The sequence below is a fragment of the Crassostrea angulata genome, chromosome 10, assembly GCF_025612915.1.
Source record: "Crassostrea angulata isolate pt1a10 chromosome 10, ASM2561291v2, whole genome shotgun sequence".
NCBI lineage: Eukaryota > Metazoa > Mollusca > Bivalvia > Ostreida > Ostreidae > Magallana > Magallana angulata.
The window spans coordinates 14452515-14466706 of NC_069120.1; the positions used below are offsets into that span (position 1 = coordinate 14452515).

Here is a 14192-nt window from a genome sequence, read left to right on the forward strand (position 1 = left end):
TTGAATATGAAAATCTTGTACATTTCAGAAGTTTTTGGGAGTTGATTTTAATCAACTCTCCTATGCAGTTACTCGCAGAAACCGAAAGTAAAACAATGTTTGGACCTAAGCACAAATCATCACCGCTGACAAGACTTAGTTCTTGAAATAATAGAAAAATTCGATGTAATGTATGCTGAAGCATTGTTTTTCAAGGAAACTTATCTACAAACACTTTGAAAATAGCCAGATTTTATATAATACGAACAATTTAGACATTTTTGTAGTCTAATGTGTTCCTACGCCAGAGTTTAATATAGTCTCGTTCAACCAAACGCTCGGCATCTCCGTAAATCTCCGACAAGCAGAGAGGCTCTCTTGCTTGTGGAAGATTAACGGAGACAGTCGAGCGTCTGGTTGATCGAGACTAGAGTTCGATATCAATAGTGCTTGGATCCATACAATTTTTAGAATTGTTTCGATTACTAATACATAGTTTGAAATCTATCTTAAAATATACACAACATGATTCATATGCATGGGGACTTCTCGAAATTCCTGTCGGAAAAGTCTGAAAATTCATATTTTAAAAAAGTGCGTAATTCAAATACAGACTATAAAAATAGAAACTAATTGCCACACAAGATAAGTTGATTTTAAAATAAATGATAATTGATAAAATCAACTCCCGTCAGTACTTCAGTACTTTGATTATTCCAAACAAAATACATTCAGTTTTACAAAAATTTAGTGACAAGTTATTGTCTACAAGCCATTGTCCATAGAATTACATTTTTTATTCAATGGTTTGATTCTAGCAATTTTTATATCATATGGAACAATGCCAGAAGTAATTAACATGCAGACAGATTAACAATATATGTTTTGGGACACGGTATTTTCAAAACGTTTGCATCCTCTTTAATAAATCTAGCTGGGAATATTCACTCAGAAGACCAAACGTCTATACACGAAAGGTTCTCTTTTTTTTGGGGGGGGGGGGGGGGGGGGGGTAAACTGTGTTTCAAAAAGTTATCGCTATTCATAAAAACAAATTAAAGTCCCTGCGTGCGTATCAATCTATAGGTTTAATATTACGAAATTCAATGCTTTGTCTTTTTTTCTTTTTAACTTTTGGAATTATTTTCTTTAATTTTGGTGTTTATCCCATGTTGTAAAAATAGGGGGAAATTTAACCGGTTGTACAGTAGACAAATTTTTTTTTGGTGGTTTTTTTTTCAATAATATTTGAAAATACTTCGTCTACTTTGTTCCAAACTTGATGGGGATATCGTCCGCCTTATCAGCTAAATGTTGCAAATCAATGAAAACAATGAACATTGTAAGTGCTTTTTTTATTATTTAGTTAAAAAATGAGACGAAAAGTGGATCAACAATGATCAAGGATCAAACTAACTACTTGCTGAATGGAACTCTTCAAAGTTGGAGGTCAGAAAATCAAAGAGGAGAAAAAAGTAAACAAGTAATTTAGATGCTGGGTTTTTAAAATTTTATCTTGCTTTGTAAGATATTTTGTGTCTTTTGTTAGAGTTTTATAATTTTGTAGCTGTTTTCTATTGCATGAATATTATATTCATTCTGAATCTAGTACTATCGCGTCTCGTGTACATTGACAACAAACAACCGTTTTATATATATTAACTTAATAAGTGCGTATAGAAAAAGGGTTTAAAAGCAAGACTGTTTACTAAACGAATATTGTGGATATATCAACGAAGTTAGTTGTTACGAAAGGCATATTATAAATATTCATTTGTCACTCCAATTGTCAGACAATAGATACATGTAAATCCATTGTAAAAAGGTCAGCATTTCTCGAATGAATCCTGGTACACAGTTGATTGCATGTTTATGATCAACATTGCTCGTTGCTCTTGGTATTTCATCTATTGTAAGCATTTAGAACAACAAAACCATTATCACTTGCTTGATCTTTGGATAAACTGCAACGAAAATATATATATCTTAGGAGATATTTTTTAGGTCAAGGACATAACTCTTTGATCATTACCTGATTACGTAGTTATTATCAATTTGCTTCTATTGTAACAGTTTTTCATTTTGTCATAGAGGTGATAACTACCAGTTGAAAATGAGACATGGCTACATGGGGGCCATCTCAGCCCAAGAAAAATGTGTCTCAGAAAGGAAAGAGACCCATTAAACTTTATGTTACAACCTTTACCGATGAGTTTGACTCAGAAAGAGATTACTTGAACCAAGAGGTACACACATATTTTCATAAATAATATTCTTGTATTTTACTTATTTTGAAAGGTGTTTTAACCATAACAAAGATTTGTATAAAGTTATATTTTCAATTGCCTCAGTTGTTATCAACTACTTTATATTGTTACTGAATGTGTTTCAACATTTATAGCAAATCAAACAAAATGTTGATTTTGAAAGAACGGACTTCTATTTTTATTTCATTAATCTATTGATTGATAAGGTTTTGCCGGAGTTGAAGACTTGGTGCGCTAGTAAAGATTTAACATTGAAGGAAAGATTTGTGAAATGGGTAAGTTTTGTTATCAAATAAATATACATGTATCATGCTTTTGAAATTGGTGTTTTTCTAAAGGTCAAAATGCTGTAAGTGTCTCACACTGATTTTAAAGAAAGAACTTATTAATGTAAGATACCTTCAACTTTTCTTGGTAGAAGGAGTGGAAAATTTCAATATATGTCCTTAAAATTTAGTATAAACAACTTTGTGCCAAAATAAAGTTCTTTTAAAAATCTCAATATTATCACATACAGAATCATGCATGCATATAGAACTAATTGTAATTATTTCATTTTAACTGTTATTTTGAAGTATAGCGTATCACTGAATGATTTTACATTGGTTCTTTTCTATGTTAACTTTTGAATGTATAGGGGTCTAAATCTCCTCAGTATCGTCATGTGGATGAACTTGAAAAGGCCCAGACCAGCATTGAAAACTGTTACCACAGTAGCATCATGCCAATATTTATCAACATTACAAGGTAAATTGTAAATTGATTCATGTTTCACATGAAATAAGACATAAAAAGTTATAAATGGCTGGGTTATAATACTGAAGTAATCATATGCTTACTTCTTATCGTAACCATAGATTTTGGTAATGTGCATATTAATATGAATTAAGAAAACAGATTTTTAATGTCAAATAGATATTGGAATGATAGATTTGACATTGTGTTATTGTAAAGTGAGTGTTGATTGTTCTCAGTGAATCGATTGGCTGGATCCCTATGTGGGAGGAGTATCCAGATGAGGAGGTGGAAGACTACATGGAGACCTATGGACTGTTGGTGGAAGATCTGGAAGTCATGAAAGCAGCGTACAGACAGGACAATATGAACTGTAAGATAATCTATCAATAGCTCACAGACAGGACATTTGGAACTGTAAGATCTATAAGTAGCTTACAGACAGGACAATACAAATTACTGTATAAGATACAGTAAAAAACAGCTTACAGATATGATAATACTGGTATATACTATAAGCTATGAATAGCTTACAAGAAGTACATCTTACAAGAAGTACATACAGTTTATTTCAATATTCACCATTACTTGCTATGTGTTCGGGCATAAATACATGTACATATATTGTGTTTTCTGAAAAATGGGCAGATGGGCAACAAGTGTAAAAAAGATGAGCCAGAAGAGATGAAAATATTATGCCCCTTATCTTTCATCTTTAGACGCACAAAAAAGTGTTCGGTATATATATTCCTTTATGCATGTATAAATCTCAATGTGAATATGTGTCTACAGCTTGATTTTATACATGTATTAATTTTTTTTCAGCTCTATTTCTGATCAGAGATGACTCATTCTTAAATGAAATCCCAGAAAGTGAAGCCAGTTACTTCCTGAAGAAAAGTACAGCATCAGAAAAATTGAAGCTGTTTGAGGACAAGATTTCCAAAAAGATCCCTGTAAGGAAAAGTATTAACACCAGTCTTTGTTTAACTTCCCTATGACATAGGCCCAAATATGTAAATCTTCATTTCTGAATGAAAGAACTGTTTCTCCTACTCATTAGTGCATTTACAGGATATTTAAATTGTAATCATTCTACTAAATTTTAAACAATTATAATGGTTTTGTTCCTCCAGTACTTTTAAAACAGAACAATTACGAGAAATTTCATTTCTTATTTTTTGTTCAGGCTAAGAGAATATTGAAATACTCTGCCACATACTGTGATACTTCAACAAATACTGCTAGAAAACCTCAGCTTATTTTCAGTTCTTCTTTCAAAACAATGGTAAGTTATTCCTAAACATAATAATTATCTGATTTTGAATGAATATACATGGATTTGTGTACCCATATTTTATGATACAGGAGACTGATTGTATATATTTTCCTCTTAACTGTTATTTACATGTAGATTTTTGCTGATATTTTGCAGATTATGGACTTTTGTAAACAAAGGATCTCATTCGATTATTTTGGAGAGCAGCCTCGCTTGTTTCTGTCTGATGACATTCCCAGCAAGTTGGAGCATTTAGAGTACATGAAAAACAAAAGCCAACACGTGCTGGGACGAGATGAGATCATTAGAAATGTAATCAATGGTTTGCTCTGCATTATGTATGCACATATATACTTACATATACATACATATAGATATGTGCATATCAAACAATAGGATAATCATTGTATTCACTGAAACTTAAAATTGAATTTATAGATAGAGAACTATATCCAAATTGAGGACAAGGATGTGCCATTGTTGATTTTGGGAGATGCCGGGGCTGGAAAGTCGTCCATTCTCTGTCAAGCAGCCTTCTCCATCTACAACAAAGTCCAGGATGAGGAGTTCCCTGGGTAATCTACAAATCCACAGCAGATCAACTTCAATCAACAGATTCCTATTATAACTGCAAAACATCAATCAATCTATTTAAAAATACATGTATCTGTAACATGATAACAATCTGGATCTGGAATTGAATGTTTTTTTTACATGAAGAGAAAAAAATATGTACAGATTTCTGTTGGTTATTATTTTTTAGACCCAATGGACAGCGATGGAATGTGTTCTTTCATTTCACTGGATCTGTTCCGGGATCTAATTGCTTGGAGTCCATGTTAAAGAGACTGCTTATAGAAATGGAGGTCTTAAATGTAAGGTGTTCTTTCGAATAAAAAATGTTCTATATATATAATTACATTACATACTTGTATTTAACTTTTAAAAACTGATCTTAATGTATATATGAACTGGTCATTTAAGTTATTGTTCATCTTTGATGACAATTGATGCTATTTGAATGTACACTGTATGTTATTATATACCTATTTACTGGCTATTCGGACGATAGCAAGTTTATTGTCTCCCAAGACAGCAACTATTCTCGCCTCGTGAAAAAGTTGCTGTCGAGGGGGACAATAAACTTGCTATCGTCTGAATAGGTATGTTATTATACCGAAGAAAACTTTATTTGTCGGCGATGCAGAATTTCTTGATGATAAACAAATTATAGTTATCGGACTTTGAATTCAATGTTGGGATCAGATTACATCAGAGGTGTTCCGTGTTTAAAAGGAAGGGAAATTGAATGCCGATGGTGAATAGTTTCGATGATTATTCACCATGGGCAGATAGCAAGGAAACTATTTCACTGTTAGATAGAATAGCATGTTTATTTGTTGTAATTTTACATAGAAAATATTCACAGAGGCATAATAAGCACAAACTAATGGCAGAACTATATTCTTTATCTTTCAGGACAACAACATTCCACGCGGAATGGATGCCACTGCCCAGATGTGTTGTAGCCTTTTGTCCAATCCTAACACAAAACCTATGATATTGTTTATTGATGCTCTACATCAGGTAAAAAAACAAACTAAAATGTACTGATATCTTTATACGGCTATTAAATTTGTAGTGCATGAACAAATAAAATGTTAAAGTTTACCCACAAATTTTAATGATATTTCAGAGTAACAGATGATCCTATTTGAAAAACTGAAAAAGTAATGCTGATATATTAATTCTCTAATGGTATCTTTACAAACATTCCTACCAACAGTTTGCAGATGAACAGGCAGCAAGAGTCATGTCCTGGCTACCAAGAAAACTAGCCCCCCAAGTGCGATGTGTATTTTCCATTCTGACAGATTTTGTTCAACACAAGACATTGGTTAGCAGAGAGACAAAGCCTATAGAGTGTGCCATACCATTATTGCACCTGGATTCTAGAAAGGTTTTTACTTATTCTAATTGCTGTATCTACAAGGCGTATTTGATATACTGTATAGTAAAACTCGGTTGTAGCAAAGTCCTAGGGACCAGTGGATTTACTTTGTTATATCCGTAATTCGTTATACCTTATAACAAATTCATTTGGTAATAAGTTAAGCAAATTCACCATATACACCTTACACTTTTTCTTCAAGGTGACTACCATTTGTGGTTACTGAGGACATGAAAAAATATACCTTCTCTATATACATTAAATATTTGGATGGTACATGTAAATATAGGAATTTTTGTGAAATAAAATTAATTCAAACAAGTCAATATGTCTATTGGTTTTAAATCTATAAAACAATTCATTATGATAGATGTAAATTCCATTATTGTTCATCTTTACGGATCTCAAATTCAGTTCTTTATATCCGTTTATTCGTTATAACAAATTAGTTATAGCTGTAAAAGTTTGCAAGGCTTGTTAAGAATTTTGCTGAGGACTCCACAAATTTAGCTATGTTTAAGATTTCGCTGTATCTGTATAAAACAAGTTTTACAGTATGTGGTAATTTATTGATATCTTTGCAGAGTTTAAAAGGTAAAAGTAATTAATAATTAAATTTTTTAATGTTCTATACAATTAGATTTAATCCTGATCATATATTTTGATGTTTAAAACTACATGTATGTGTCAAAAAGAAGTAGAGATCTCATGGATGAACAGAAATTTAGATTTTTTACTGTGGAATAAATGTGCTTCAATGCTCTACTTTGTAGAAAATTGTGACTGATAAGTTACAAGGATATGGAAAAACAATTTCTGAAAATCAAATGGTGAAAATCATGAGGAAGGAATCTTCCTGTAATCCTCTGTGGCTGACAGTTGTATGTGAAGAACTTCGTGCTTTGGAAAATTCGGAAGACATTGACAAAAAAATTGAATCTTTACCAGAAGGTCTTCTCAAGTAAGTGGAGTTAAGTATATCCATTGCTTCAACTCAGGTTGTTATGATGGACGAGTGCCTTCAATTTGCATTCGTGGATTCTGAAATTGCTCTTTTAAGACTTAATGCATTACGTTTTGTAGTTTAATGGAAACTGTGTTGAAAAGATTTGAGAGTTCCAGTGAGCGGGATTTAACAATGGCCACCATTTGTTTACTGGAGGCATCTTCGGCAGGGCTGATGGAGAAAGAGTTACGACAGTTACTTGGGAATTCAGCAACTTTAATGCCGCCTTCAGAATTCGATGAAAAAGGTCTAATAAACCAAATATGCCAGATAGTTTTCGATTTATCACTAATCTGTTAACCTGTCCTATATCACGACATGATTCAAAGATATTACTTGCTAATGACCCTCAAAATCTTTGGGAATGTGTTTCTATCATCTACACATACCAGTGTATCATTTAAAGATATGATATTCTTGTATGTGTATAATGAGAAAAAGACAGGAAAAAGCAATTTTGTTAAAAAATGTAATTTTCAAAATTTCTATTGCATTTAATCTAAACAGAAGACCTTGTCATATTTGAACCGTAGACCTGTGGTTCAAAAGTTGGATGCTTTATCCACTGAATGATAGTTTGACAAAGTGATTGATAAAAACATTTTCACAAGATATTTAAATCTTCAGGTTATGACATATTATGGGCATAAAAAATGTAAGTGAATGGGTGTGGAGGACACTTGCAATTTATGGTATTATAATATTAATATATAATTCAAGATATTTATTGTAGAGGAGAAAGAATCCTCAGAAAAAGAAATTTCCAAAAAAAATCTACCTCTTCCTGATGAGAAGTGGAATGCTTTGTTATCACAACTGCAGCCATTTCTCACACCGTGTGGAAAGTCTGGCAAAGGGAGATTAAATCTGTATCACCAAACTCTTCACCATGCTGTTCAGAATAGGTCAGAGTACTTCAATATTTTTTTTAAACAGTTATGATCATTGCAGAATATTTTTTTCTGCTATATTTTTATCAATTATATTTCTTTTTATAAACGACAAAGAATAAAATGGCATTCTCAGACATTTTATGATTTGATGAAATCTTTCTTTAAAAATGGATATAGAATAAATTAAGATGAACATGTAAAGACAGAATACAATTTCATTGTATTTAATGCCTGAGCAGTCAATAGACCAGAATATTTTTCCTGCAGGGAACAGCTCAGTGTGTTCTATTGCCCAAGGATTATTTTATAAATTAGTATGTAGTGTTCAATAGATTGCAGTCTATTTACCAGCGATCTGATAGATCGCAGTCTATTGACAACAGTTTATTAAATAGATTGGTTTTTATAGATAAGAAAAACTGAATACACATACAAAATAGACAAAAATATTTAATCTAATTTAATATAACAATGATTAGGTAATTAATAGAAAATAACACGTGTTGATTTATTGTACAGTCACTGTGTATAATGTTTATGTTTCAGGTTCTTTAAACAAGGTGAAAATGAAAGTGGAACAGAGAAGGAGGATAACTTTTACTGGTGGCATAAAATGCTTGCCAAATATTTTGAAAGTACAGACAACCTAGACAGATATGTAGAGGTACAATTAAACTACCAGTATTTATATGTATCATATATCTGTGAAAGTCATGTAGCTCTTAAGCTCACCTTAGCCGTAACCTCAAGTGAGCTGTTTTGATCACCTGTAGTCTGTCAGTTTGTCCTCTGTAAATTTTCCATATTTTTTACATCTTATCTAGAACCACATGGCCAATTTCAAATAAACTCGAGACAAAGTAGTGTTAGATGAACAGAAATTGTAATTTGTGTAATAGAGGGTTTCATCCTTTTCAAGTGGGGAGATTAGAAACAATAAAATAGGTTGGTTAGCTTTAAAGATATTCTAATTTTATAAAGAACTACTACACCATAAATGCCAATATTGAGAAGAAAGGAGGCTTTTATTTAGAGTAGATTCTAAATTGTATCAACCAATGCTTTTTATTATAATATGGGCTTTGGAAGGGTTGCCAATTACCTGTATTACATAAATTGAAGTACTTCAGTCTAATAAAGGGAAATTTCTTTTAATAAATTTTCTTCTCTGGATTTGTGATAATACATGTATGTACTAGCAAGAAAGTGTAGATTCTGACTCTTGTGCAAATCAATTAATTTTTATTTTATTTCTTTCGTGCTGCCCCCCCCCCCCCCCCCCCCCCCATTTCGCATTTAGAATTTTTCATAAGGAAATAAAACTTTTACTTGGATGAGCAATGTAGTAAATGGGCATTTTGTTGTAAATACCGGTAATCCTTTTGCTTAATAAAGCCCAAAGCTTACATACAATTGTTACAATTTCATCCTATCAGTGAAAAATATTGAAATATTAGTATACATAAATATTCTGTTTTCAGGAATATTTATACCAATTAGTGTGCTTAGATGATAAATACAGGCTTAGTCACTGCCTCTGTGATTGGAAGGTGTTTGATGTTTTGTATAATGAGGAATACAGCTCAAAACTGCTAGGATATTGGAGAAAGGTTTGTAGTCAGTCAAACTTCCACTTCATTAATACATGTTTATGATTTTATGAAACATGTAATTTTTTCCTTTTAATTTTAAAGTCATTTTACTACTGCTAGTTATAAAAGTTGAAGCTGCTGCAGACTTTATCATACAGTGTTTACTGTCAGGAGGTGGTACATACATGTTTGTTTTAACACATGTATCTACATTCATGTGCATGTATATACACTGAATAGTAATATCCAAAATGAAATCACAATTTGACCACATTCACTGCATATGTTTTTGCCATTCTTGGCTCTTCTGGCAATTTATGTACAAATGACTAAATAGCTGCCTGAAGAGCCAGGAATGGCGAAAACGTTTGCAGTGAATATAATCAAATTGTGCTTTCATTTTGGATATTTTCTCTTTCAATTATTTCAAAACTACCAGTTCTTTGTTTCACTGAATAGTATACCGGTATATATTTAAGATTATGTCTACACATATTCACCTGAACATATTGTACTACTCCTTCAAACAGGTTGGAAAAGCATTGGAGATGATCTCCATGTATGACAAAGCTCTGAAGATGTATGAAGAGGATGAGGCTGTTGATGAAGAGGCAATTTCTATTAGATATGAAAAAGTTTGCAGAGTTGTGTAAGTTTTCATTACACATAGATGTATTTCATAGTAATTTACATACATGTAATCCTTGAACACCAAAAGAACATACATATTGGAACACCAAAGGGACATTCATATTTTAACATTCATGTAATTTTTTTGCAGAATTCAAGCAGGAAAATATCAAGAAGCTCTGGAGTTGTTAAAAACAGCACTAAAAATAGAAGAAAAGGAACTAGGGGCCCGGCCTCATCGAATGGTAGAACTTTATGCCCTTATGGCGGAGATCTATGATGAGGTATAACTACTAAAATTTAAATTACCGGTACATGTACATGTAAAATATATCCCTGAAAAGATATTTTACCAGAATAAATTAACTTTGAATTTATATGTACATGTACCTATCCTGTCTTTAATTTATGAACAGTTATACAGTACATGTACTATGACACAGAGCAACTCAATTTAACATATAGTTATGTACAGTAGTTGCACTGCATATTCATTTCTTTATTTGCACAGAAACTGAAGCTGAATGATTTTGTCAGCCCAAGTCAGATTCCTGATCTCAGGATGACTATTCATTATGGAAAGAAATCTATAGCTCTAAGGAAAACCTTGCCAGGAAACTATCATAAAGTATGAAGTACATGTATATTAATCAATTGATAATACAATACAAAGGACTAAATTGTGGTATTAATATTCGATCAAATCAATCTCTCTTTAAATGTTGTTTGCATTAAGAAACATTTGTTTTACTGGGTTATGAATAAATGAATACATTAATGCACCTGATTACTGATATTTTGGTTCAACAGTTTAAGCTAGGAATGAGTTTTATGAAGCTGGCTTTTAACATGGAGAGTTGGGAGGCTTGTGGAGGGGGAACTGAACTCTCTGGAGAAGAAGCCTTAGCTGTAGGAAATAAATACATCGACAAAGCCCTGGAAATATTTGAAGAGGTAAGCCTGTAGAGTTCAACAGAGCTAGTGCTCACAATCAATCGCCAAAATTTGTGTTGCAGGTATAGGGTATTTTGGTGAGCGCTCGCTTTGTTGAACTCGCCTCTGGCTTTGTTCTCATTTGCATAAAACTCTCAAGGTCACTGTGAATTTTTTTTAATTGGAATATTTATTAGTAACGCCTCAGCTCTTGACCCATTTGATGTACATATATCTGTTTAAAATTTCAGTTGAATGACATGGGACATTATGCAGAGGCACAGATGACTAAAGGGGTACTTGCACCAAGGGGTAGCATGGAACAGTTAAAGGTACAACGCCTGCTACTGCAATGTTATATGCTATGAAATATAGTTAACCACATACAACACTTCAACTATCATAAGTAATCATTGTATATGTAGTGTTTGGTGTGTTTTTTTATTGTTATTACATATGCCTTACTTATTATCTTCATTACAGTTGTACAATACTGCAAAAGATCTGTGCATGCAAATGTATGGGGAATACCACATCTTGACATCAAGACTTTACATTAACATTGGAATTGTATACGAGGATAATAATGACTATAAGAAAGCGTACGAGTACTTCAAAAAGTGGGCTCGAGTAAGTGAAGAGATATTAGGGCCAGATCATCCAAAGACACAGCGTGCTAAAGGTGTGTTAAGAGAGACGAGATACAAAAGAATAGCCAATAGTCTAGGAGAGCTTGGAGAAGGGGAGGTGCTGGACAACACAGAGGTGGACTCGAATGAGGACACAGATGAAAACCCGGAGGAGCCTGAGAGAGCTGATGTGGAAAACTTCCAGTCCACTCATTCAGACCTGGAGAGATACTGTGAAGATGATGTGGAAGTTGTTAACGAGGCATCCAACCTGAATAACAGCAGCAGTAGTGCTAGCATAGAGAGAGAAAACAACACTAATGATATTGGAATTCTATCTTCAAATTTGGACAGGAATGAAGAAGAAAATTCTCAGGCACTTATGAATGGGTATTCCTCCGAGTTACCAATCAATTCAAGTAGTGAAGATGAAAGTGAAGATATGCATGATGATCAGTCTGAGCTTTATGCCGAGGACTATGTATTCAATGCAGTTAATGACCCTGTGATAGATGAATTCAATGTTAATTTAGATGACAGTGATGATGACGATGAAATTGTTCAGCTTGCTGCACATGAAATTAATGTAGGGGATGTGGAACATGCAGCGGAGCGTGACAATAGATATGAGGATAGGTGGGAGGGTCATGAAAGCAGTAGCTCTGAGAGTGAAACAGCTCCACTGGACCTGAATAGACAGCTGACTAGGGATAGAAACTAATAACACAGCTGTCACACCTATACAAAAGAAAATTTCAAGTCTAAAAGACATGTATACTTTTTATAAAACAGTCATTGGAAAACTTATTTGCCCCTACTGTGTGTTTCGTGAACACTGTTATTTAAATAGCATGTTTTGTTTAAAGATATTTCAAAAAGAAAATTTACTTTGTCTTTATTGTTACAAGAGTTGTTACAAATGTATGTGGTACATTTATTTCTCTCTGCAAGCATAATTTACTATTTTTGTGGTTTTTCTCTCAGCTGAGCTGAAGGCTCTTGTGAGAGTTTCTGATCAAAGTTTTTCTTGTATCTGTTTTTGTTACTGATAGGACAATTTTGCTGAACTTGGTACCATTACAGCACCTTTCTTACCCTAAAGCTCATTACATGCATAATGATGAAGTTTTACCGTACTTGTCATGCTGAATTCTATATCACTTTATCAATCAGAGCTTCCATTTTAGTTTTATTTTTAATTCTATTTTAGTACACAAAATTCAGTATGAATCTAAATTATGACCCATAACTGATTGCTTGGGTTATTTGAGCTTTGTTCAGGTGGGATAAATGTGGTCCATGAGCCCTTTGTTAAAATTTTAAATTATATTTGTGATTGAAATTCAAACCATGTCTGAGACAAAGTAAAAGTTACATTAGTGTATTTGAAAATGAAAATACCTATTGGTAATATATGTCTGTTTTACTTTCTATCAGTGAAAATTTATAGTCCTTTTCAAATGAATGTATTTTATCAATGGGAAAACGTTTACTTTTTATGCCCAATTTTGAAGTGCTTATACATTTTCATGTATCAGCTAAAGTTATGAAATAAATTTGCTATCAATTAAGCCATGAATTTTTGTTGAGTATATTTAAACCGTACTTCTAAGTGGTGTGTTTTTAATTCTAATGCTTATTGCAAGGATAAAAATGTAAGAATTGTTATTATATTTTAAAACTATTTACATTGTCTCTTGAACAATGTCTTGAATGTCGTGGATATTTCGATTTGAGTTACCGGTAAATTCCCCAACTGTTTACTTTTTTACTGAATTTTAGCCTGAATATCTTGTATTTTGTTTTGTCTGGAAGTCTTGATATTTTCAGACTCTAGAGTTTGAGATAATCAGTGGCTGTAGTTACTCAATCTTAATTAGATGGTAATGATGTCTATTGACAATGCTGAGACAAGTTTTAAGTTATGACATTTATTTGATGACTAGAGTAGAAAAGTAAGAGGAAAACAAATTCAGTCTTGGCATAATGAAGTTTGAGATAGCAAGGTTTGTATTTCAATTGTATTTATTTTAAGGAAGATAAGTTTAATATCATTTCCACTGAGTTTGAGATAAGGAGGAATGACTACCAGTACTACATTTGTTAATAATGACAAGCTCTATCATAATTAATGAAGGGAATAAATCCTGATTACTGTGTTCCATTGATAGAGTTGCAAGTCTATTCTGGTGTATAAGTACTGAAAAAAAACCAAATATGACACTTGTTTACTTGTTAGAAAACATGTAACACGTTTTTCCATGTTTTCTTTAATGATGAGTAATAAACTGTTTATTA

The 14192-nt window shown here is 32.6% G+C and overlaps 1 protein-coding gene across 2 annotated transcripts; it reads left to right on the top strand.

Moving 5' to 3' along the window:
• The first annotated feature begins 1367 nt into the window (after positions 1-1367).
• LOC128165365 (TPR repeat-containing protein DDB_G0287407-like) lies at positions 1368-13473 on the top strand. Of its 2 annotated transcripts, none has more exons than XM_052829788.1 (23): positions 1368-1454; positions 2071-2225; positions 2453-2521; positions 2884-2993; positions 3221-3354; positions 3807-3937; positions 4171-4269; positions 4417-4572; positions 4699-4835; positions 5024-5135; positions 5740-5847; positions 6047-6220; positions 6985-7172; positions 7295-7464; positions 7951-8122; positions 8657-8774; positions 9592-9720; positions 10233-10351; positions 10484-10616; positions 10844-10960; positions 11143-11286; positions 11517-11597; positions 11749-13473. In XM_052829788.1, the coding sequence occupies exons 2-23, from the start codon at positions 2100-2102 to the stop codon at positions 12613-12615; spliced, it is 3594 nt and encodes a 1197-aa protein (XP_052685748.1). In that variant the 5' UTR covers positions 1368-1454; positions 2071-2099; the 3' UTR covers positions 12616-13473. The 2 variants fall into 2 exon arrangements, with proteins under 2 accessions (XP_052685748.1, XP_052685749.1); XM_052829789.1 differs by having other exon boundaries at positions 1432-1502.
• The last annotated feature ends 719 nt before the right edge of the window (positions 13474-14192 follow it).

Bases quoted from the DNA above. Each gene is read 5' to 3' on its own strand.
- LOC128165365 (XM_052829788.1), top strand. From the start codon at position 2,100: ATGGCTACATGGGGGCCATCTCAGCCCAAGAAAAATGTGTCTCAGAAA. The intron at 11,287-11,516 runs GTAAGCCTGTAG...TTAAAATTTCAG, and splicing joins CCCTGGAAATATTTGAAGAG to TTGAATGACATGGGACATTA. The intron at 11,598-11,748 runs GTACAACGCCTG...TCTTCATTACAG, and splicing joins GTAGCATGGAACAGTTAAAG to TTGTACAATACTGCAAAAGA.